A 27,402-nucleotide genomic window follows, 5' to 3' on the forward strand; every position below is an offset into this window, starting at 1 on the left:
ATGCTATGGAGTACCAACATACCAGGATCTTGGCACAGACTTCCAGACACTGGGACAGTGTCATTAACGAGGCTAGAAATTGTCATCAGGGATGATCTCGTCAGCTGAGATTGTGGCTACAATCTTAGCAAGGCTTGGGAACCAGCACTGAGTTTAATCGAGGATACTCTCAGCAAACAAAAGGATCTGGCATCCAGGCAGATCATCACTATCACAGATGCTGACACTAGTCTCCCTGTAACTGATGATGCATGGTCATGGACAAGCAGCTCGTGGGTGCAGAGGATATTATTCAGCCAAGAGTTCAGTTCTTCAGCGACCAGACGATGGTAACATGTCTGATCACTGAAATATTGTTCCAGTTAGACACCATTAACTAGCAGTACAACCTTGGACTGTTGCATTAAAATTCTTTTGCTTGTTTCTACTTTCTCTTGACTTGATTAGCTAATATGAGCATCTAAATCTTTCTCCAACTAATCTAAAGTGGCCCTTTTTGTTTTTTGCTGCGGTAGCAGACAACTCTGTTTTGGAATCATCTCGTTTTTTTTGGTCAACTAGCTTGTAACATCATCAATTTTTTTTGCTTAAATCATCTCTTAACTAATTTTTTACTTAATTAGGAAACTATGAAGTTGTACTGGTATTTCTGATGTTGACTGGTCCTCTGTACCTATTAAGTTACTTGGATCCCACCCAGAACATTCCATTACCATAAAAAGCCATGTCAGTTTTTGTTAATTGCTTCCAAAGTCTACTTTATTGTCTCTGATTGACCCCAACAGAGCCAGAACACTGAGTTTTGACTTGTAAGTAAAACAGCACCTAACACTATGTATTGTGAACTATCTTGTGTAAATACTATTTTATTGATTACAGAACAGAGCTGATGTGTTTGCTATATTGTTATCCTTCACATCACATTCACCGAAAAAAAATTCTTATGTCTTGTTTTAGATTGCAAGAAGGTATTTATTAAATTACATTGTGGTTTAGGTTGGTAAGTTAGACAAGATTTCATTTGTTTTGGGTCTGTTGGGATTATGTGTGAGCAGCCAATCTGCAAGCCATATCACAGGATCTACAGGTTTCACTTTGCAAACAGCAGTCAATCCTTCAACCAAAGTAGGGTTTACTTTTTCTGCCAAGTAGAATGTTGGATGGTGTCCTTTCAGTGTAGATTCCAACAACACTGTAAAGTGGAGGGAACTGAAATAAGTATATGGTAAGTATGTAAACATATGCATTAGATTAGAGATTAGATTAGATTAACACCTTTTCCATGGATCATGTCAAATATTAACAACACTATTAAATTTATATCTGAGTTTTCTAAGGTTGATAAAGTCTATGTTTTTTATGATCACTTAAATGGACAATCATACATATCAATCATCTATATGCAGACAGTAGCCTATATACCAGAATCTTGTAAAAGTTGTTTGAATGTAAATGCAATTCACTTTTGGTAATACTTTGTATTAGTTAACTACCTATCTGCACAATATCTTAGACCAAAATTATCAGTATTAATTGTATACTGATTGTTATGTAACATATATAATACTGACCCAGAAGTACCTAAAGTAACTTATATTACAACCACAAGCTACACTTAGTAGGCAGAAAACCCATATTGTCTTTGCAGTCAATGGAAAGTAGAGCCAGTATGAAAGCATCAATAGTTGCGGAAACTTATTAAAAATTTCAGTATCTATATTCCTTCTATAGGTATTAAAAACACAGAACCTAAGTTGCATATTTCCATTCACTAATAAGTTACAGAATATGTTTAGAGGAAATCAGTTTATAGCTTAATTTTCATTGTTTTATGTAATATATTTTCTGAATGAAAAGTATGGTAATGTGCTGGTCAGTTATATGATTTTATTTTAAACAATAAGCTACCTTTATTTTTATTTTACTTTGTTTTATTGCCTGCAGTGATTTATACTTAACAATTTTTCAGTCTCTCTCTCTCTCTCTCTCTCTCTCTCTCTCTCTCTCTCTCTCTCTCTCTGGTATAAAACAATGAGAAATTTTTTTATGGAGTACTGTGACTAGTAAATAGTGATTTATACACTTATTAATCACCTATTAATCACCTTATATGGGTATATGAGACACAACAAAAAATTAGCAGTGTAGTTTGTTTGTAGTTAGTGAGATGGCGCATTATTCTACAGTTAATAATTTATATCCTTATAACAAACATTTATATTTTCATAATAGGTTACTGATCAGTGACATCCTGCTTAAATTTTGTTTGTCATTCATGTTCTGTTCCAACAAATAATAACACTTCTATTTCTAGAATATCAGCAAGCTTCTTGACAAGATAGATCATGGGTGAATGGCTGGATCTCTGTGTCAATGGACATAGCATTTTGGCAAACGACCATATTGCTGTCATCAAATATGCCAAAAAATTAAATGACTAGGAACTGGCACCAGGCATGGGCCTCATACAGAATGCCAGGTTGGAGAGAGGAGATATAATTCTGGTGCCATTTCCTAGGAATTCAGTTCATCGGTGCACTTTATGATGGTAATGTGGTCATTTGCCAAAATATTGTTCCCGTTGGACACTGACTTCCACCCAATCAACCGTGAACTATTTCTTAACTAATTATGCCAGGAGAAACTGAAGAAATGCATCATATACCCCTACAGGGAGGAGATGTATCACAGCATGAAAAGATTTGACAAGCTACACCACTGGAAAAGCCATCTGCTGACTTCCTTTGCCCTCATTTTTAAGATGCTATGAAGAAGATGTGGTGCTGAAATTTGAGAAGGTAATGCATCACATCAACTTGATGGCAGCCAGAAGAATGCAGAAATGTGCCAGCCTAGCCATGTTACAGGAGAAAGTATGCCTTGAGAATGCCTTACTCTCTGGTGCCTGGACTTGACCATTACAGGGCCACTGAAATAACATCTACAGCTGGCCGAACAGTTCTGTTCCTGGAAATGGGAATGGACTGACGGTGTCACCTGGGACACAGAAGACTTCATATGAAGGAAGGTCACTGGACATCAAACATCAAAATCTGTGTGTGTATCAGAGAGAATACCTCTTGATGCTGCCTGAAAGGCCATCATAAGTTTCATGTCGAAGCTACTAGATAGGGGTCATGCTCTTCTGTGAAATAAACCTATGAAACCAAACATTTCTATCAACACTAATGCTATCTAGAGAGTTGAGAGGAAGATCATGGCATTTCTCAAAGAATCTGCCTTTCCTGGTGAACTTTTCAAGAATCTACGAAAGTGAGTCCCTGTTCCACTGAGATTTTATGGACTTTCAAAGGCCTTTACCCCCCCTCCCGCCCAGTTGGCAACACTGGTACACAGAAGCATTCCCACACTAAGTACCTGATGTTGAAAAATGTCCAAATCATATTCCCAGATTCATGGATATTGCTGTCTTAACAACTTTAAGGTTGGTGATTCTGACATCCTTGTGAGTGTCAATGTTGTCTCTTTTCATCAGAATGCCTTTGCAAATTTGACAGAGACATACTTTTCAGACAGGTCTTGACATTGACATACTTTCTTTTCAATGGTGGTTACTACTAGTGGACAGAAGGCATAGCCATGGGGAGTCCACCTTCACCTTTTGTCACCAACATGTATGTGGAACACTTCAAGGAGGAAGCCCTAAGGGTTTCTTGTGGTATGTTGATGACACCTTCATCATATGACCAAATGGAATAGATCAGTGGAATGATTTTCTTAAGCATCTTAGTTTCATACAACAGAACATCAACTTATAACAGAAGCTGGAGATGTTGGAGTGTTCCTTTTTCTGGATGTCCTGGTAAAAAGAAAAGAAGAGCTGACAGCATGTTGGGCCACAGCACGCATTGTAAGAGCTGCCACCACCAGGCACAGAGAAGCAGCATTCTCAAAACATTGCTACACAGAGCTTGCACCCTCTCTGACAATGAGAGCCTCAACCCAGAACTGGAACATATGAGGAAAATGTTCTGATAAAAGTGCTGCCATTTATTCCATTTTATGGTGCGCTGTCCAGGGAGATTGGATGCATTCTTTGGAAAGTGGAAACTGTCTTCTTTACACCAGATAAAACACAGGCACTATTTGATAGATATTCAGGGTCTATTAGATTGCCTGACAATGAGGCACGACTTACAATGGCCAAACTGAGCGTACCGTCAAAGATCATTGTTGAGAACAGCAATGGCACATCAGGCCGCATCTGCCTAACAGGTCAGCAGTTGCAGAACTTTGCGTTCCAGAATTACACTAGAGAGGTTATGACCATACTAAGGTTCTGACACATATGTCCAACTTCTGTGACTATGTAATTAAAAAATTTATTGAGATTTGAGCAAGGGAGCCACTGATTGCTACATTCTTAGTAAGGCCTTGAAATCCAAAATGAGTCTGGTCAAGAAGAAGAAGAAGGAGATATCCTACAATGAACTGACCTCAAGGAAAGGCAGAGCCACAGAAAAGATGCTACCAGCATGTATCCCTAGGCATGAACCCCAGATGGAATGATTTGGTGGCAGGAGGAAGGGAGGAGACATGCTGAATGCCAGTTAGGAAGGAGGAGATATAAGCCCAGCATCAGCTCTTAGGTATCCAGTTGGTCAGAGCACATGAATATTGTACCCATTGGACACTGACATCCACCCATTCACTTAAGATTTATTTCATTAAGAATTATTCAGGAGAAGGAGGAGCTGAAAGCTTCGTGTTCAGAATGGTCTAGTCTTTAAGTCTATTACTTAGTTATTTGCATGTTCCAGGACTTGTAATTGCCAGCCCTCACTATTATATGGAATGAGTCCCTTTTACAATTGAAGTACAGCCTCTCAGTGGAAAATATTACAGACTGATGACCATTTACATTAGCATTTAAAGGCGTTTTTTTTTACATGCATAGATGTGATTTAAGTTTTTGTTTGAAGTTGAATTTATTATCCACTAAATTCATAAATACTTTACATCACTGGGTAGGTGGTCAAAGATTTTTTATGGCTGAATGCTTTACTTCTTTCTGTGCCAACTATGGCTCAGGGGTGTATAGTGTAAATAATTTCTCCTTCTACTTCTCCTTTCTTCATTATCCCCAGATAAAGAGCACATGTGAACTTGTTACCTTGGTCTGACAGTTTCCTTTTATTCTTGTCATCCCAAAATCTCTTCATGATGTCTCTTTGTTGTTTCTTGATTTCCACTGTTTTCCATGACCCTTTTATCCTTCTCTGTGAATGTGTGATTTGCAAGTAGGATTCCAAAGGCTTTACATAATCTAATGGTATCTTGTGTGGCATTCATTTCTCCTAAGTCCTACATAATTCCTTCTAATCAAGTAATTTTCACCTATTATAAATTTATTATATTACATAGGTTTTTAGTTAATCTAGTGTTGTCCATTCAGCAGCTGCAATCATAGAAATCCACAAATCTTTTTAGATTGCATCAGTGAACTTATCTACTGTTGTGCATATGTCTGTAGTTTTTCTTTTAACCCATATGCCATTTATATTAATAGGAGCCACATTTTTTCTGAGAAATTTGCACTTTTCCTTGTCAACTTCATAAAATTTTAAGTGGCCTCCTAGAAATGTAATTTCTGAAACATATAATGCTTCAGGCAAAACAACTGTGTCCTAATGCTGAAGTTTCACATTATTAGACATTACTTTTTTATCACAGTAAATCCATATTATGCTGTATGCTTTTTAGAATTTAATGGCTCTTTCTAAATTGGGGATCTTCTGATGTTTTAATGTAATTTGTCCATTTAACGAGTTTTCTTATGTGATATTTGAAGGCCTGTCTTTGATGGTATCTTGTGTAACTTCTCTATGGCATAATTTGTTTCAGCATTAGTCTTAGTGAAGATAACTAGGCTTGATTGTAGTACTTGCATCATCAGCATAGAGAAGTATTTCTGCTTCTTATCTACATGATAGAAAATTATTTACATATAACTTAATTGTAATCAGATAAGCTGTTTAGTATAGCTGGTTATGCCTTGTGGTCAGAGAGCCTGTTCCCTACTGAATATACATCCATACAATCTACATCCACATTTACATCCATACTCCGCGGGCCACCCAACGGTGTGTGGCGGAGGGTACTTTGAGTACCTCTATCAATTCTCCCTTCTATTCCAGTCTCGTATTGTTCATGGAAAGAAAGATTGTTGGTATGCCTCTGTGTGAGCTCTCTGATTTTATCCCCATGGTCTCTTCGTGAGATATATGTAGGAGGGAGCAATGTACTGCTTGACTCCTCAGTGAAGGTATATTCAACAAAAGCCCGTACTGAGTTCCTGACCATCTCTCTTGCAGAGTCTTCCACTGGAGTTTTATCTATCACCTCTATAAGGCTTTTGCAATTACTAAATGATCCTGTAATGAAGAGTGCTGCTCCCCGTTGGATCTTTTCTCTCTCTTCTATCAACCCTATCTGGTACGGATCCTGCACCGGTGAGCAGTATTCAAGCAGTGGGCAAACAAGTGTACTGTAACCTACTTCCTTTGTTTTTGGACTGCATTTTCTTAGGTTTCTTCCAATGAATCTCAGTCTGGCATCTATCTGAATTACCAACGATTAATTTTATATGGTCATTCCATTTTAAATCACCCCTAATGCCTACTCCCATATAATTTGTGGAATTAACTGCTCCAATTGCTTACCTGCTATTTTGTAGCTAAATGATAAAGGATCTTTCTTTCTGTGTATTTGCAGCACATTACACTTGTTTACACTGAGATTCGATTGCCATTCCCTGCACTATGCGTCAATTCGTTGCAGATCCTACTGCATTTCAGTACAATTTTTGTTACAACCTCTCGATAGACTACAGCATCATCCACAAAAAGCCTCAGTGAACTTCCAACGTTATCCACAAGGTCATTTATATATATTGTGAATAGCAATGGTCCTATGACACTTCCCTGCGGCACACTTGAAATCACTCTTACTTTGGAAGACTTCTCTCCATTGAGAATGACATGCTGCGTTCTGTTATGTAGGAACTCTTCAATCCAATCACACAATCGGTCTGATAGTCCATATGCTCTTACTTTGTTCATTAAAGGATGGCGGGAACTGTATCAAATGGCTTGCGGAAGTCAAGAAACATGGCATCTATGTGGGAACCTGTGTCTATGGCTCTCTGAGTCTTGTGGATGAACATTGCGAGCTGGGTTTCACACAATCGTCTTTTTCAAAACTCATGCTGATTTCTACAGTGTAGATTTCTAGTCTCCAGAAAAGTCATTATACTTGAACATAATACATGTTCCAAAACTCTACAACTGATCAATGTTACGTTACAGGTCTATTGTTCTGCACATCTGTTCGATGTCCCTTCTTGAAAACGGGATGACCTGTGCCCTTTTCCAATATTTTGGAATGCTACACTCTTGTAGAGACCTATGGTACACCGCTGCAAGAAGGGGGGCAAGTTCCTTCGCATACTCTGTGTAAAATCGAACTGGTATACCATCAGGTCCAGTGGCCTCTCCTCTTTTAAGAGATTTTAATCGTTTTTCTATCCCTCTGTCATCTGTTTTGATATCTACCATTTTGTATTCTGTGCGAAAATCTAGAGAAGGAACTACAGTGCAGTCTTCCTCTGTGAAACAGCTTTGGAAGAAGACATTTAGTATTTCGGCCTTTAGTCTGTCATCCTCTGTTTCAGTAACGTTTTGGTCACAGAATCATATTTAAACATGGTATCACATCTATTTTGTCATCAGTAATTATTAGTTTGCATAATAATTACAACAAAATAACTTTATAAACATATATTGAGCACAGTGAAAAATTAAATGTGTTAAAGATCCATTTCTTTTTATATGCAATTCTGACAAAGCCAGTTTGTTGTGGTGACTGTTAAATATCTTTCTTTGATTTAGTTCACAAATTGCAAAACCTTCCGAACCTTTCATGCTAATTAAGGCCACAGAAGCATGTCGTTTCTGAATGTAGGTCTACTTCTGACCAGTTCTGCTTTCATAATGAAATGTTTTCATAAAATTTTTACTCTGCTGTTTCGCTCCCTTGGGGGCTAAATTTCAAAAAATGCTGAAATGCATATATTTTTTTTAATCTCTCACCAAGAAACCAAATACCAATTTCCACATTTCTAGCTTCAAAATTACCTTAATAATGGCATATTTAAAAAAACCTGTCATCTCCTATTTCAACCCTTAGGGAGTTAAACTATGCCTCAGTATAAGATCAACACCCTCTCCAAATTTCAAGTTTCCATCCTTTGCAGTTCGGGCTGGGTGTTGATGAGTCAATAAGTCAGGACATTTCCTTTTATGCATAGGGATAGATAATTTATGCTTTGGTTTTCTGATGTAATGGACATCCACAAAGATCTCTTCACTGTGGGTCTAAGGTAAAAGAAATGTGTATAATCTCAACTCATCTATTGCCATTCAATCAGAATATGCTAAGTTAAACACTGTAAAGTTCAAAGTAATTTTCAGATTGATCACTGCCTCAAATTTATTGGCTACAGCCATTTGTTGTGCTCTTAAGTCTTTGTGGAATAGGTATCATGAGTTTCATAACTATATTGTTATTATGTAAACAATATGGGTTACTGTGTAATAAAATGAGTTACTATGTAACATATTCAAATAATCTGATGATGACTTTGTAGCAAGTTGGAATCGGTAATGGTAACATTTGATACCTTAACTGTTGAAATAAGCTCAGACTTAATCCAGAGTAACTGTTGCAGATGCCATCAAAAAAAGGTCCATAATTTTTGTAAAGAATATTTTACTAGGGTTAAAAATGTCATACTGAGTGTAAGATTCTGACTTGTCAGACAAGTGTACTGCTATTGCCCATCAAGCAGTCATGATCATATTGGATAATGATTTGTGGTCTCTGTCTTGGAACTTAGAGCCTCAGTATATTGCTTCCAGCAAACATATGTGTTTGCCCTCATAAGTGATGAAAATGATGCCCACTTATTACACTAGCTCCTATGGCTGAAAAATTCTCTTTAGTAAAATGTTAAGTTTAACAGGAAGTGGAGAAAACACTTTCTTTGCCAAAAGTAAAGTACACAGTTAAGTCATCATTTATAATGCTCAACATATCACTGAAGATTAGCATTTGAGCAATTAATAATTAAACTCACATTACTCAATGCTGGCACATTGTCTGAAATGTGCCTGGAAGCAAACTAACATGGCTCAGGCCCATAATTTATCAGTTTGTCAGAACTTGGTTGCTTTCACTTGCAAACAGAACACATATACTGCTCATTCATTTATTATCAATGAAAGTCCTACATCTGCATCTATACACTGCAAACCACTGTGAAGCGTTTGACAGAGGGTACTTCCCATCGTACCACTTAGAGCTTCTTCCAGTTCCCGTTGTGTACACAGTGTGGAAAGAATGAGTGTTTAAATGCCTCTGTGAATGCTTTAGTTGGTCTACTCTTATGTTTGCAGTCCTTATGAGAGCAATAAATTGAAAATGGTAGTATGTTCCTAGATTTCTTACTTAGTTCTGGTTCTTGAAACTTTGAAAGTAGGCTTTCATGGGATGTTTCGCACCTGTCTTCAAGTGACATACAACAAATAAATAGGAAAGCTGTTATTAATGCAAGTTTTTCCTGTTGATGGCTCCATCTGTGTGTGGTTTTCACAAATAGAAAATTAATTACAAAGCAAATGTACTCTTTGATATTTTATGGCTATAGTTTGCATAAGATCCTTTATCATCACAGAAGTTCTCTCAGAATAAGTAGAAAAACATGCCAATGCTAGGATTTAAGATTATTTAACATTAATAAACTATTTCTCTGTGTAGCTCTGTACATGTCTTTCTGCTTAGTAATGAGAATTTATACTGATAACTAGAAACATTTGACATTAAATAACCTTGTATCACATGGACTTACATTCAGGAAAAAAGAAGTGTAGCTCTTTCTCAGCCATTTCCTCAGAGTCACTTCCATGAAGTGCATTTCTGATTTCATCATCTGGATCTCCAAATTTTGCTCGAAGTGTTTTAGGGTACTCCACTCTCGCAACTTTAACACACTTTGGACCCATAAGAAGCTTCCAGTCTTCTATAGCATTTGTTTTTGTTAAGCAAAGAGCAATGACTGGGCCACTGGACATGTGTGCTACTAATAGTGGGAAGTACAGGTTCCCATAATGTTGAAAATACAGTTCACTCACTTGCTCTGGAGTGAGATGCACTTTCCTTTCCTACAGAAAACAAAAATAGTTTTATTAGATGTTGTATGTTATAATTATGATATTACTACTTAATCAAGAAGATGAAGCAAGATGAGTATATTTCAGTGAATGTGATGGCAATTGAAGGATTTCAGATTTCAATACTTATTTCTCAAATGAATGAAATTGCTTTCTGGAGAATATAATTATGGCTAGTAATGAATTAGCCACAGCTGTTTGCCACATTTTTTTTGGGTTTTGAGAAACTACAACACTCGAAAATGTTGAGCTTGTAGGTATCATTTCTCTTTAGTACATTGCATTCTGAAATGCTTAATATTTTCATTGATGTAGCAAAAGGAAAGCCTATATTATGAAGACTGAAGAGATGAGATACAGCCACATATGTGAATATCATGTTTGACAGCATACTGACATGGTTTATACTCAAGAATAAAGAATTTTTTAAAATGAATCTTTGAAATGATTTTAATTGTCTATAGTACAGCAAACAGCAACAGTGAAATAAACCCTGTAATCAATTAAGTTGGAACTATCATTAGTAATTTAGAACTGCTGAAGCATAACTGCAACAAAAAGTATCCAATGAATTAAGCTCAGTAATCAGTAGTGTTTGAGCTCTTGGCAATAATCAGATGGCTAAATCAAACTCACCATATTCACCGCAAAGAGTACTTAGTATGAAATTACAATGAAATGAACTCTCTTAGCTGCTTACAGGCACTGACATACGTCAATGGGGACAGATGAAAATGTGTGCCCCGACTGGGACTCGAACCTGGAATCTCCTGCTTACATGGGAGACACTCTATCTATCTGAGCCACTGAGGACACAGAGGATAACACAACTGCAGGGATTTATCTCTGGCACACCTCCCGCGAAACTCGCATTCTCAATGTATTGTCCCGCACAACATTCGTAGTGCCCCCGCCAATTATACTCATTACTCGTGGCACGTTGCCAATTCCCGTAAGATTTCGGGCACTGTTTGTGCATTCGCACAGAAGAAGAAGATGGTCAAGTGACCAGTGAGCCTTAAATATCCTCTGCGTCCTCGGTGGCTCGGATGGATAGAGCGTCTGTCATGTATGCAGGAGATCCCGGGTTCGAGTCCTGGTTGGGGCACACATTTTCATCTGTCCTCATTGACGTAGCTGTAAGCAGCTAAGGGTGTTAATTTCATTGTAATTTCATGGTCACTGATGATATCTGTTCTTTTGGACATGTCCGAATGAACAGATACCATCTTAGTATATATATAGTACTTAGTATTGCATGCACTACTTTTTATTCATAGCTCTACATTAATGGCTACAAAAAGGGAAATGAAACCTAGTAACCTTACCAAATCTTTAATTCTAAGATTGGTGTCACTCATTCCCAAAGAAGGTGTATGGTAAATGCTCCTTGAATGGTGGCAATGAATGCTGACTGATTTCTCAATAGAGAACTGAATGTATGTTTGGACCATCCACTCTTTCAAACTTCTGCTGATGAAAGATTTGAATTGCTTATGAGGAAAATTTTGAAAACTAAGACAAAAGCCAATACCTGTGGTGTTTTCAACACTGAAATGATCATCTGGGATGAACATGTTCCAAGGACATTTTTTTTTAATATACTAAGATCTCTGAATGTACATTGTACAAACTACAGGCCCATACAGAATAATGCCTGCTTGCATACATTATGGTTAATTTTTCTAGAGATATGTATGATAACAGACTTGTTAGTTAGGCACTGGCAGACTAAGAACCGTTAATTTTAATATTTTGCTGTGATCAGTTGTCTAAGTCAGATTCATCAGCCATCATCAAGTCTAATTCTACATAGATAAGAGGCCAGAAAGATGAATATGTTAATCTATTTGTTGGCAGATCAGCTGATGTTATCAGGGACTTATGTACAACACACAACTTGGGAAGGGCACTGGGGAAAAAGCGTTTGATTATTTTCATCAAAAAACTCACTGAAATATTGTACTATTGTTAACCATTAACCATAATTAGCCCTAAGCATAAACAGAAAAATAAACAGCTCAAATGGTACACAGATGAGCTGGCTCATACTAGGGAAGATATGCTCAGACTGTACACGAGCCTGAGCTGGATGACACCTGGTATAGAGGTCTTTTTATAATGTAAAAAGAACTACAAAGACAAACTTGCATGTAAACATGCTCCCAATGGATATAAAGCAGAATGAGACATAATTAATGAAGAAAAGTCTCAAACCCACACACAGGATGTAGCACTGGACCCTGAAGAAGTAAACAATTACTTTATAATCTCTGTGAAGAAGCTGAAAGACAAAATTAAACAAAATGATACTTGTGCTTTAGATCTTGTTGGTGCTGAGCCACCTAAGGGGCATGACTTCCAATAGAATGTTGTCACCCTCAAGGATATTATAAAAGCTGTGTCAAGATCCTCAAACCCCAGAAGTATGGACTGTTATTGGTTCTCCAACTATGTGACTAAAAAAAATAATACATATCATTTGTCAACCTCTCTATATCATCTTCAACATTTGTTTAGAATCTAGAGAAGGCAGATAAGCATCACCCCAAAACCACTGACCAATTTCTACTTTCCCAATTTTCTCCAAAGTTTTTAGGATCTAATGTACAACTAGCTAAATAGCTATTCAGGAGGCTTATCTTCTCTCCAACAGACAGTTTGGATTCCAACATGACAAAAATACCACTGCTACAGTCACTGAAGATGTTAATCAGGTGTTAATTGCATTTGAACATAAAGATCTAGTATCAGTATACTTTGTGATGTCTGCAAAGCCTTTGGCTGTATACTCTTTAACACTGTACTTGCAAACCTGACATATTATGGCATATACAGCCCATCTTTACATGTAATTGATTCATATCTAAGCAACAGAAAGCATTTTGTATCAGTAAAATACAGATGCTCTTCTTTCAAAGAAGTTTGGATTGGAGTGCCACTGTTCATCACTACAGTTAACTGTGTGCCTAACCATGCAGCATGTAGAAGCAGATTCGATAATGTGTTAACGCAGATGACACAACACTGCTCAGTACCCATCGTGACATGACAGAACTGCATATGGCAACACAGGAAAAGTTAGAACTAGCAAGGAATTGGTTTTCTTCCAATGAACTCCTGTACAGTTCTGACAAAACACAACATCTAATTGTGAGTCTGGCTACAGCTGTGGAAAGTAAATCAGTAAAGCTGTTAGGCTTTCACTTTGACTGGAAATTAAACTGGGAACAATATATTAGCCATGTCTGCAAGAGAATTGCAAGAGTACCGGTAAGCTATCTCATGTGGAAACTGACGGATGTAGTCACTGGTGAGTCTCTGAGGTTTGCATATTTTGGCCTATTTCAAACACATATATCCTATGGCATAGTGCTATTGGGATGTTCCAGCTATGTCAGTGAAATTCTGAAATTTTTTTAAAAGAAAAGCCACCAGAATAATAAGCAGAGTTACACCTAAGGAACACTGCCATCCCCTCTTTGTCATACTCCAAATATTAACTGTTGTTAATTTATGCATATGTACAACATTGCTTCATGTCAAAAGCAACATAAATGAGTCCACTGCGAGAGAGATGATACAGCCTCACAATACTAGAGGCAAACTGAATCTTGATATGCTGAGACACAGACTCACAAACACTACAGACTCACACAAAACAACAAACTGAATACTATTTAATGAACTTCCACTGTCTGCTTTTCAAAGTTAAGGTGTATGATTGGTTACTCTAACACCCATTCGACAAGAGTAAAAGATATGGAACTAAATTGTAAATTTTTACTTCACTGTGAAAATTATTCGTAATTGTATATTTAATGTTCAAACCTATTCTGCCGTAAGTAGTCAATGGTGAATAAATTGGTTTATTGCCTGTTGGCTTTTGTCTCTTAACTTTGGCTGATGTTTATATATAATGATTTTTCTGATATTTCACCACAATGAGATGTTAGAAAAAAGTTGTTATAGCAGCAGACTTCAACTTAAATGTCTTAGTTGAAAGCAATGATTCCACAAAATTTCGTGACTTAATTCAGAAATCTGGTTTCAAGCTAAATTTTTCTGAAGGCATTAGGGAAAAGCAGATCAGTGACCTGCATTGATAATATTATTACTAACTACAAATTTGACAGTGGAAATAAGAACAAATACTGCTTAGACTTGGGTATTTCAGATCACTCAGCTCTGTTTATTGAGCTCCCAAAGGAAAGAAACCTAAAGCCTCCAGAAGTGTGTATAAAAAGGAATCTCAGTAAAAGTAAAATGGATTTATTCCACAGTAAATTAAGTATAATAAGCTGGCCTGTAGACTACAATAGTTCAAGCTCAGTAAACTATGACAAATTCTTAAATTGTTTCTTAGAGGTATTTAATGAATCATTTCCTCATAGATATAAGCAAAAGAAAGTTAATGGTAAACTCAAATGGATTACAACAGGAATAAAAATCACTAGTGCCAGAAAGAGAGAGCTCCACAATGAGTTAGAATCAAACAGAAATCCAGATTTTGTTATTTATGTCAAACAGTATAAAGCTGTATTTAGGAAAGTTGTAGTGGCAGCTAAAAAAATGGCAAATAATAAATTAATACGAGAACACAGAAATAAGACAAAAGCAGTGAGGTCAGTTGTTCAGTCCGAACTAGGAGCCAAAGTAAAAATTCATGAGTTTTTGAAAACTAGACATGAAAATGAAATTATAGTAAACCCTGTTCAGATGTCAAGTTGTTTCAATGAATTTTTCCTAAATGTAGTAAGATCGGATGTGGATATGACATTCTATCAGGGCATCACAAATTTGGAAAACAGCCAGAGCACATCTTTTAAACAATTTGAAAAAATCACCCAAAGGGATGTGGAAAAGGAAATATTGTCTCTAAAAAACAAAACCTCACATGTATGGGATGAAATAACAACATCTGTAATCAAGTATGTGTACAATATTATTTCCCAACCATTGTCAACTATTATAAATCAATCTTTTGAACAGGAATGCTTTCCAGAGGTATTGAAATATGGTGAGATCAAACCTCTATTCAAGAAAGGATCGACCGAAGATATGGGGAATTACCTCCCTATCTCTCTCTTTCCGGTCTTCTCTAAAGTGTTTGAAAAGATTGCAGCAAAACAAATTAATAACTTTCTTACTGTAAATGAAATAATTTTTAAGAACCAGTTCGGATTCCAACAGGGTAAAAGCACTGTGAATGCTATAAATGAGTTTATCCAAAACATATGCTCCACGTTAGATAAAGGTAGAAAGGTCACAGGTATATTCTGTGATCTGACTAAAGCTTTTGATTCAGTGAACCATGCATTACTCCTCCACAAATTACAGATGTATGGAATCAGAGACACTGCTTTAAAATGGTTTAGCTCTTACCTGTCAGGTAGGAAACAAAGAGTAATTTTAACTTCAAATGGAACCAATTATTCATCAGACTGGAAAACAGTTCCCCAAGGAGCCCCCACAAGGTTCGATATTGGGTCCCTATCTGTTTCTTTTTTACACAAATGACCTACCATTTGCTATTGATGTTCATTCAGTCTTATTTGCTGATGATACGTCAGTTCTAATTGAAAATGAGGTATCTGAAAATATTCCAGAAAAAGCCAAAAATACTTTAGAAAAACTTGAATCTTGGTTCTATAAAAATGGACTAAAACTAAGTGTAACTGAAACCAAAATGATTCAATTTGAAGCCAAATCAGTAGAAAGGAGTGAAATAAAGATAACTTGCAATGATCAGGATATCACAGAAGCAAACCACGTGAAGTTCTTAGGCCTAAATCTTGACAAAAATTTAAATTGGAAGGTACACATAGATTACTTAGCAAATAAACTGAACAACTTAGCATTTGCAATGTGTATTTTGTCTGGTGCCACAAACATGGATACCAGAAAGATAGTTTATCACTGCTACTTTGAGTCAGTTATTTGTTATGGCATAATCTTCCTGGGAAATTCAGCAAATGTCACTAGGCTCCTAGTATTACAAAAGAAAGTAATTGGAAACATGTGTGTTGCAAAAAAACGGGAATCCTGTCGACCACTGTTAAAAAATTTAAAAATACTATCTATCCCCTCACTTTACATATATGAGATGGTGGTGTTCCTATATAGAAATCAACATACACTAGACACTTTCCATTTTGACCACAACTACAGCACTCGCCACAGAGATAACTTCAAACTTCCAACACATCGTTTAAAACTTTATGCCCAAACGCCAGAGTATATGGGGTTAAAAATTTTCAATAAAATAAAAGGCAGTAATATATTTAAAATGGAAATGGGTTCACTGAAAAGATTGCTCTTTACTCTTCTGGTGGAAAGGTGTTATTATTCTGTCGATGAATTCATTGAGGACAGCTTCACAATCTGAACACAGGGATTGTATTACACTTATTATTTTATGTACATGTGACTTGGAAATGTAAAATATAATGTAAACTTTTGTATTTCTCTTAAAAAAGTGAAAAAAGTTTCTTTTGTAAACCTTGAAATGTCTCCTGTACATCAAATCAAATGATTTGAAAATTGTATGTAATGAGATGAATAAACCACATATCACATATCACATCAAAGCTTCTCCCTCCATTGCTAATGGTGGAGGATGAATCTTTGAAAATACCACCCACTTGCGCTACCAAAACGTCAGAAAAATCACTAAACAAACATCAGCTGAAATTCCTGAGGTGAAAGACAATGGCCAGTACCATACATCGGAGAAGTAAATTGGATATAAAATGCAAACTACCAACAGCAAGAAAATAATTTCTGAAAAACAGAATTTTATAAACAGTGAATATCAATTTAAGTGTTAAAGAGTTATTTCTGTAGCTATTTGTCAGGAGTGTAGCTTGTACAAAAGTGAAACATCAATGATAAACAGTTCAGATAATAAAAGAATAGAAACTTTTGAAATGAGATGCTACAGAATAAAACTAATATTACATGAGTAGATTGAATAACTAATGACGAGGTACTGGATTGAACTGGGGAGAAAAGAGATATCATTATGTTTAAAAACTTAGAAACCAGTAAAAAACATGATTGACTCGTGTTATACAAGGTTTTTGGATTGACTGAAAAGTGAGTTGAAATAGAAGTGACCAGTGTTAGCATGTAAAGGAGTGTTCTACCACAGAGACAGTGAGCTGAGTTGGCCTTCACAACTTCACAATAATTTCCACCCATCCATTTTCTCAGATTAGAGATTAGATGGCATACATTTTCCAAACTCAGAACTGTTGTTCAGATTTATTTATTTATTTATTTATTCATCTGTGGAACAATAAATATTGTATGTATGTAGTCAGTTTACAACACATGAGCACACATTTACATTTACAATGAAACAGGTTTCTCATATTTTGTGTAGTTTTTATAACTAGTCATACACACATTTATAATTACATAATATTTTGGTGATAATGTCATATGTTGCTAATAATCTACATCTATGTTAAATATTCTTTTACAGTATAACAACTTTTACTTACTAAAAAGGTTTTAAGCTTTTGTCTGAAAGTGAGAGGCTCATTTATTTCTTTAATTTCTTGTGGTAATTTGTTATACAGTTTTATCCCACTATAAAATATACAATTTTGCGTCTTTGCCTTGTTCTTTCTATCTAGATGGAGGTGGTGACAAGCTCTTGTTTCATGGTCATATATTAGGCTGTTTGTGTTGTACATGTTGAGATTTTTCTTAATGAACATTATGTTCTGAAAGATATACTCACAAGAAACAGTTAGAATGCCTAGCTTCCTAAATAATTCTAGATAGTGGGCCCTGTTGAAAAAAATTCTTTGAATGAGGTACTGTGCTGTAAATGCATCCCCTTTTTTTGGGGGGGGGGTGTTGCAGGGTGACTATTTATCCATGTAACAAGTGTTCCACACTGTGCACTGTCTTGGGCCTGGCAGCAATACCACCCAGCTTTTAGGAGGAAAGTTAACAGGAGAAGGTCCAAAGGTCATGACCGTCTTTCTTGGATCCAAACCTCTTAATGTTCCTGCTAAAACTGGGTAGCACTGCTACTGGGTCCAAGAAACTGTGTAGCCCCTAACAATTTTATCAATTGAAGACATAAAGTCTGAAAATGAGTCCGTGATCATATTTTTGGCACTTTATTTTACAGGTCTGTCTTGATCACTAAAACTTTTACACTTCACTATTACTGGTTTTGGTTACTGCCATCTCCAGATCATAAAATATTCTTATGTAGTATCAATGTCAAACTAAACATATAGGTAAATAGTAAGTGCACTTACTATGTACCTACATGTTGAATTTGACATTGACACTATATCAGAATGTTTTATGGTCTGAAGATGGCAGTAGCCAAAACCAATAATACTGAAGCGTAAAAGTTTTAGTGATCAATACAGACCTGTAAAATAAAGCCCCTGACAATGTTGCATGGATAAACCACATCTCATATGTTTCCAGTATCCTACCAGTGAATTGTAGCCAACCATATGCTTTACCTACAACTGAGCCTATGTGATCCTTTCACATCATATCTCTACACACTGTTACTCCTAAATGTGTACATGGCTTGACAAGTAGGTTAGAGAATTTAAAAATAGAAACTGAACTACTAGGTTGAAGTTAGGTACACTGTAATGGGAATTAGTGAAGTGCAGTGGCAAGAAGAACAGGAATTCAGGTCTAGTAAGTACAGTACTCTCAAAACAAAATCAAATAGGGGAATACAGGTGTGCTACTATGCTCAGTATAGAGAATGCATAATCATAGCAAATACAGATAAAGAGCCAACATTTACCACAGTCAGAAAAGGAAGATAAAGGAAAATAATCAGATAACATCGAGTAGGGGAAAGGAATTGTAGAGGTCAGGGGTGAGTGATATCTACAATGGATGCTGGAGTTGGGCTGTGAACAGTCAGGATAGCCTGTAGTTCATCACCCCAGGCATGGTTGCAATGGTGTGGTAACAGATGTCAGGTGGTTGTCTGATGTTCTATCATGAAAACAGTGTTTTCAAACAATCTCTTCACTCCATAACAAAGTACAATAAGGATGATTTTTTTGGGAGGCTGCCATGGCTCTCCACGATGCATTCTGGTTTCAACATGAGAAAATGTGTTTATTTCAGCAGTGGCCTATTGTTACAGACAGTGTGTGGCATTTCACTCAAGCAAAGACAGTGGGCACAGAAATGAGACACGCCAGGACGGCAGCTGTAGCAGTTGACTCAGGTGTCAGGCTGGACTGGACGGCACCTATGGCCTCATTCACACTGCACAGTGCACAGGGCAAGGTGGGAAGAAGGAAAAAAACTGCAGTTACCAGCATGTACAGTGGCAGCTGACAGTGGTGACTTGTATCTGCACAGGTGATGGCAAACAGTGACTGTGTTTGCTCACTCAAATTGAGATGACTGTGCAGACAGATGGTCCAGGCTTGAGCCACCAACACAGTCGACCACCAAATGTCAGAAGCTGGCCAGCAGGCGGCCAGCCATTTAGAACGTGCCAAGTCAGCAGCATCCAGACTTATAGCACAGGCAGCAAACCCACAGTCAGTGAAGATATAGTCTGGTTGTGGCAGCTTGTAGACTGATCTCAACTCTTAGACCGTTGTGGACGTCTCCTCGTAGCTAGCAGCTGGAAATAACTGATAATGCCTATCTTAATTTGGATGAATGTATGCAAGTGTGGTCTGCAACAATTTTTGAAATGGCAACGTTTCTGGTCTCTAATGTGAGATACTGGCAAGCCAGTTGAGCAACTGTGATATCATCACTCCAGTTTTCCTGTCATCTCAACAATTTCACAGTCATGTTGGTGCGGTAATGGTGTAACAACCTCACTTTTCAGAAGCCCTGGATGGTGACTTTTGCAATGTCATTGTACTGAATACATCTTCTTGCACAAGTACACCTACTGCCAAAATTTCTTGTGTCATCCTTCCTATGATATATGGTTACAGTGACAGTCACAGGAGCTAGCCATTATGTCAGACAGGATTGTGGCACAACACACCTCCCCTTTTTGGGATGTCCAGTCCAGTGCATCATAGATCTCTGTATCTCTGGAAAAATCTTGGCATCATATCTCAAGGTTTGAGATTTGTGTACAATACATTTTGATTCTCTTAGTCCTAATCCAGCCTGAACCACAATATTCATTGGCTGCGTAGTGCATTATTTACTATTTTATAATAGTAACCCAGGTTGTAGGGAGCTGATGCCCTGGGTGCTCAAGTGGATGGGCAGTTTTCTGTCTGAAATAGAATAGAGTCGGAACCATAATGGTACCAGTAATTGAGACACTCATCATAATGACTTAGTGGCATCAATCATCACGGTATTGCTGTATGTGCTGGAGCATCTGCTCCTTGGAAAAGTATCCTTTTTGCATCGATACAAGCCCAATGAACTTTCCTGATTTTTCACACATATCCATTAGTATACTGAATCATATTCTAAACAATACAATCAACGGCTATAATAATACTCGAGATCTCCTCCTTCTTGTTAACAAATTCCCTTAACAAATCATCTTCCAACTGAAAAAAGGTCCTAATTAACTGATTTCTCATGTTTGGCATTTCCTTTTGTCTATCCAGTGGCTACTTAACTCTCTCTTTTAGTACATCTCTCGGAACCTTGTCTCTGCAATAAAAGTTCACCATAACTTTTCCTAGGAATTTCATCCCTAAAACTATGCTCACACATAAATCACTTACAATACTATAAGTAGCTACTAAGACAGTCCCACTTACTTCCCTTACTTTAATGCTAACTACAGGCTGACTCCTTCTTACAATGCTATGTTTCTTTGTGACTCGCCATACTACATCACATGAACTGAGTCCTAATGAGTTGGTTTGCAGTTTAATTGGTTCATCTTTCACAGGGGAGACCTTTGCAGTAGTACGTCATTGGCAACAGCTTCCCTCATCTGGAACAATGCCTCAATTGAGCTCTAAGAAGCACTGGCAAAGATCAGTTTCCACATGACACTTCCTCTTAACCCCAGTAAACATTACATTGCAAGTATTATCAACTTTATGGACATTTCAATCCTCAGGAGCATGCTACTGAATGGATTTAGCCTTTTTGGCCTGAAGACTTGTATTAAAAGCATTTTTCCTCTTCCTTCTCTTGCCCCCTCCCCCCTTTGCAGGAAGTGCCACCATAACAGGTGGAAAGAATCTGACGCACTATTTATGACTAAATGTGCCTGATCCACCCTATTATCCACAGCACTGTAATGTAACTAATATAATAAATAGCTTCCTGTGCATCCTTCACAGTAGCTACAAAAAATTACCATCTCCTACTGCACTCTGCACAACACAGAAATAATTGGTGCATCTAGGATTACACCTGACCCCAGCTCTCCAGCAAGTACAAAACACCCATTAACCTCTAATGAGTATATACCACCGAGCCTAAATCAGTGTCACCAATCTTGCTACTCACACACTCATTCATTTCAATACAGCACAAAGTTACTTCATCTGGCACTATAGCTGATTCAGACTCTGAATTTCTGCAAGATATTCGAGCTGCTAATCCCTCATCACTTCCCTTAACTTCCACAATCATACTATCTTATACACAAGTTAAACTCTTAATATTACCAGTAATTTATTTCTCCTAACTGTTCAATCTTGCACAAATCTTCCTGTTATTTAAGAGGATATCCCTCTTTTAAAATTAAAAAAAAAATTGATTTATGTTCTCTGGCAAGTCTACTTTAATGTAGTGTTCATCCTAAGTTCATCAGAAGCTCTGTTATCAAGTTACATGGCAATTTGTGAAAAAGTGTCTCCAAAAACCATCTACAGTGGGGGAAAAAATAGAAAACAGTCGACAGTGCAGAAAATGTGGAAGCACGTAATTTCAGCGATGACCCAACAGGCATTATGAAAATTTTGGACATGCTTGAGCCTGAGATCAGACCAGCCTGTTACAGTTTTTGAACAAACGTGGATGAAAAGCATGTCAAGCAAGCAGAACAGCAGATGACAAGAGACTAACAAAGAGAATGGCACAACTACCAGAAGATGAAGGAGGACCTCCTTTTGGTTCTGGAAGGATTGCCTTGTGGACCAGAGATCACTTGTTGGAATTATGTTTAACTTAACTACAAAAAAATGTAACCCAAAACTTTAAATGCGTTTTCTCAAAACAGTATTTTTCATATTGGTAGGAAATATAACTCGAGAATGGTACATACAATTTTGTTCAGAATTTGATGTTAGCATTCTAAATTGAATTCTATATCAGTGTATGGAGTCATTCTGTGATACCTCGTATAGTCTATTTTCGGTGAACACTTTTGTCTCAGTGTTTAGGGCAAATGAAATGATATTTGAACATCTCACAATTTTGTTAGAACTTAATATTTTTCAGTTATCCTAGATATGGTGATAGGAAATGTATTGATAATGACTTATAGGAAATTATTTTGTTGCAGATCCAAGAGGAGGGTTTCAGGAGTTCCCGCCAATGATCAATATTCTGACTGCAAGAAGTCCTTCCACCTGATGTAGTGATTACAGGGACTGTCCAATATGGACACAAAAATGATATATTAATGGCAACAATGTAAAGAATAAATCTATGTTATCAGATGTAGCATTAATTTTAATTTTAATTGAAAAATCATGAAAAGCCCCTACTTCTCATGTATTCAAAGAAGGTACATTTTTTTTTTAAAAAATCAATCTTTTATTCTACATGTTTGAAAGTCTTACAGTATGAAGATACATCCCTTAGGAACAATATTTTCATTTCTCCACATAATTTCCATCTCTCTAAACTATCTTACGCCATCTTGGAACCAGCACCTGTACACTCGCACAGTAAAATTCTGGACCAACCTGTTGGAGCCACTGTTTGGCAGTGTGCACAAGGGAGTCATCACCTTCAAACCTTGTTCTATGAAGAGAGTCTTTCAGTTTCCCAAAGAGATGATAGTCACATGGAGCCAGGTCAGGACTGTACAGCGGGTGTTTCAGTGTTGTCCATCTGAGTTTTGTGATTGCGTCCATGGTGTTTTGACTGATATGTGGCCGTGCATTGTTGTGTAACAGCAAAACATCCTGCTTTTGCCAATGTGGTTGAATACGACTCAGTCGAACTTGAAGTTTCTTCAGTGTCGTCACATATGCATCAGAATTTATGGTGGTTCCACTTGACATGATGTCCACAAGCTAGAGTCCTTCAGAAACGAAAAACATCTTAGCTATAACTTTTCCAGCAGAAGGTGTGGTTTTGATTTTTTTTTTTCCTTGGGTGAACTTACAGGATGCCACTCCATTGATTGCCTCTTCGTCTCTGGTGAAAAATGATGGAGCCATGTTTCATCACCACAATTCTTCCAAGAAATTCATCTCTACCATTCTTGTACTGTTCCAAAAGTTCGCTGCATACTGTTTTTCTTGTTTCTTTGTGAGCCACTGTCAACATCGTGGAAATCCACCTGGCACAAACCTTTTTTGACGCCAACACTTTCAGTATTCTGCAAACACTTCTTTCCCCCTATCCCAATGTAGCGTGACAATTCGTTCACTGTGATGCGTCTGTCAACAGTCACCAATTCGTTAACTCTCTGCACATTGTCTGGAGTGTGTGCAGTACGAGGCCTGCCACTGCGAGGACAATCTTCAATATTGCCATGCCCGCTTTTATCATGTAACCTGCTTGTCCACCGACTAACTGTACTGTGATCGACTGCAGCATCTCCATACACCTTTTTCAACCTCTTGTGGATGTTTCCCACTGTCTCGTTTTCACAATACAGGAATTCCATGACAGCACGTTGCTTCTGATGAACGTCAATTGTAGCAGCCATCTTGAAGAAATGCTGTGACGGCGCCACTCACGGGAACAGGTTGAACTATGTTTATAAACAAGCGGGAAGGATGTATCTACACACTGTAAAACTTTCACACATGCATAATGAGAACTGTATTTTTACAAAAATAATGTCCATTTCTTTTGAAGTGACCTTCGTACATATCCTTAGGTCAGCAGTTGCGAGTTTCCTCTAAACTGAGTGTGTATTTGTGCCATATCTCGGTGGAAATTGTGTGGGTTCTTCTTTTTCGGCGAAGCAATTGTATCTGGTGTTTCCAGAATGAGATTTTCACTCTGCAGGGGAGTGTGCACTGAAATGAAACTTCCTGGCAGGTTAAAACTGTGTGCCGGACCGAGACTCGAACTCGAGACCTTTGACATCCCTGGGCAAGTGCTTTGTAACCGGTGTTCCTATCTTCATGCACTATAAATATGGCTCTTTCTTCAATTGGAAGAAGCTGATCCACATAACTTTCTTTGGCAGTAAGGTGGTGCACGCCTCACTGGCATAACACAGCACGCGATTTGTTAAATAACATTGTATCCAACCACTGGATTGGCCGGAAGGGGCCGGATTTGTTTTGCATGACCTCCAAATTCACAAACGCTCTGATGCCATCCAGTTTTGATCTTTGAGGGTTCATAAATGTGTCTCCATTACCAGCTGACCTACCCGACTTTAGAAACAGCATTGTAGCAACAATTACTCGAGACAAACTGACCGAGATTTGGGAAGATCTTGCCTATCGACTTGATGTATGACGAATAGTGCTCACATTGAACACTTGTAAGAAAAACTGTTGGAGTTGCTCTTTCATTTGACGTGTAATTTATATTTGTAAGTTGAATGTAATAAATGCTACAAAGCCTTAAAACTGTACATTCATTTTGAAACACCCTACATTAGGAACTATTGTTTCTTTAAAGCCGTCCGCACGCGTTTAGACTGAAATGTATGTAATGGGCAGGCGCTCTACATTGGACAACTTGTCGACCAGCTGGCAACGCAGTCCGCACACGGGGCAACTCAGAAACTGCAATTGCCTTGTGCGAGTATGGAGAAGAGACAGTATTGTTTGTCACATCTGGACGTCTTTCGGGACATCTTTCGGCTACACCCGGCATGTCGAGCACCGAGTCATGATCAGAGGAACATGTGGTTCTGTGTTATTATTACACACGAATAAGAAAACAAAGAAAATTCTGGATTCATCCGTACATCCAAAGAAGTACAAACTGCAGGCAGTATGTAGCAGTCAAGGAGCATTAATAGACAAGTTCGAAATTCATGTTTTTTTTTTTTTTTATAAGAACGACTAAACGGGTGGTACGATGATTTGGTGAAGATGATTTCTTCCAAAATAATACATCATTACTTTCATTTTGAAAACCGAAATATTTGGAAATTTATATACGCGGAAAAGCTCGATAAATCACTCGTATGTGAACGCCACTGAACCTATATGTAACGGATTGTGGGCTTTCACTGTCCGTTCCCACTTGACAATGTAATTTTGCAGAATGACGAAGGCTGCTAATCACACGAAGAATAATGTCAGTATGAGTTACAACTTTTCGTAAATTTGCTGCCGATGACGTACTGGACGACGCAACTCAGAGCGCTTGGCACCGCCGAGTAGTCGGCAACTGGTTGGCTACGATTGCAAGCAATTTACTCTGCAGTCGCGCCTTCTGCGGAACCCTATCTAACTACGCAGGAAGTGATTAGCTGCCGACCTGTTACCAACTGCATCGGCAACGAGATGCGTTGGGCCTAACTGCAAATGAGAAGAAAATTCAAACGGAGCAGCCTTCCTATTTAACCTGTTCCCTTTCTTTATCTTCTGGAATAGAAAACTCGAACAATCTCAGCGCAGTGTAGCTACATCAAAGAAAATGTTTTGTCTGTGCGCGCTACGTTTAGATGGTGTTCCTCATTTTCGATTTTTAGACAAGAGAAAATATACTTCTTTGCCAAAATCGCTAATAAATAATCTTTATTCTCGACAATCGGTTTCGGTAGCCACTGTTACCATCTTCAGGTCTGGAAAACATTTATACAGTGTAACTATATACAAAGTAAGTGTAATAATCACCATCAGATACAATAAACCAGAAATACTACATACCACGGCAGACATGTTATTTTCTATTTCTTAAAATAGCAGTAAGAGTACTCTTTTTCACGAATTGGCAGGTACATAACACACTAGACGACTGATGCGTCGGCAAGTGTAACATGTATATTCTCTCTTGAAATAATTTGTTTGATCACATTACAATTTTCTAGGCAAAACGTGAACGAAAATACACTCCCGGAAATTGAAATAAGAACACTGTGAACTCATTGTCCCAGGAAGGAGAAACTTTATTGACACATTCCTGGGGTCAGATACATCACATGATCACACTGACAGAACCACAGGCACATAGCCACAGGCAACAGAGCATGCACAATGTCGGCACTAGTACAGTGTATATCCACCTTTCGCAGCAATGCAGGCTGCTATTCTCCCATGGAGACGATCGTAGAGATGCTGGATGTAGTCCTGTGGAACGGCTTGCCATGCCATTTCCACCTGGCGCCTCAGTTGGACCAGCGTTCGTGCTGGACGTGCAGACCGCGTGAGACGACGCTTCGTCCAGTCCCAAACATGCTCAATGGGGGACAGATCCGGAGATCTTGCTGGCCAGGGTAGTTGACTTACACCTTCTCGAGCACGTTGGGTGGCACGGGATACATGCGGACGTGCATTGTCCTGTTGGAACAGCAAGTTCCCTTGCCGGTCTAGGAATGGTAGAACGATGGGTTCGATGACGGTTTGGATGTACCGTGCACTATTCAGTGTCCCCTCGACGATCACCAGAGGTGTACGGCCAGTGTAGGAGATCGCTCCCCACACCATGATGCCGGGTGTTGGCCCTGTGTGCCTCGGTCGTATGCAGTCCTGATAGTGGCGCTCACCTGCACGGCGCCAAACACACATACGACCATCATTGGCACCGAGGCAGAAGCGACTCTCATCGCTGAAGACGACACGTCTCCATTCGTCCCTCCATTCACGCCTGTCGCGACACCACTGGAGGCGGGCTGCACGATGTTGGGGCGTGAGCGGAAGACGGCCTAACGGTGTGCGGGACCGTAGCCCAGCTTCATGGAGACGGTTGCGAATGGTCCTCGCCAATACCCCAGGAGCAACAGTGTCCCTAATTTGCTGGGAAGTGGCGGTGCGGTCCCCTACGGCACTGCGTAGGATCCTACGGTCTTGGCGTGCATCCGTGCGTCGCTGCGGTCCGGTCCCAG

At 38.2% G+C, this 27,402-nt stretch overlaps 1 protein-coding gene across 1 annotated transcript in view; it reads right to left on the reverse strand.

The window, feature by feature from the left end:
* Positions 1-948: 948 nt before the first annotated feature.
* LOC126278671 (nucleoside diphosphate kinase homolog 5-like) overlaps positions 949-27,402 on the reverse strand; it is a 55,514-nt gene continuing 29,060 nt past the window's right edge. Inside the window, exons 3-4 of the mRNA XM_049978914.1 lie at positions 9,929-10,241; positions 949-1,192 (exon numbers count right to left, since the gene is read on the reverse strand). Of these exons, the coding sequence (XP_049834871.1) occupies positions 993-1,192; positions 9,929-10,241 (513 nt within the window). The 3' untranslated portion in view covers positions 949-992. The remainder of the gene's footprint in view (positions 1,193-9,928; positions 10,242-27,402) is intronic.

This window comes from Schistocerca gregaria, chromosome 1, assembly GCF_023897955.1.
Source record: "Schistocerca gregaria isolate iqSchGreg1 chromosome 1, iqSchGreg1.2, whole genome shotgun sequence".
In the NCBI taxonomy this organism is placed as follows: domain Eukaryota; kingdom Metazoa; phylum Arthropoda; class Insecta; order Orthoptera; family Acrididae; genus Schistocerca; species Schistocerca gregaria.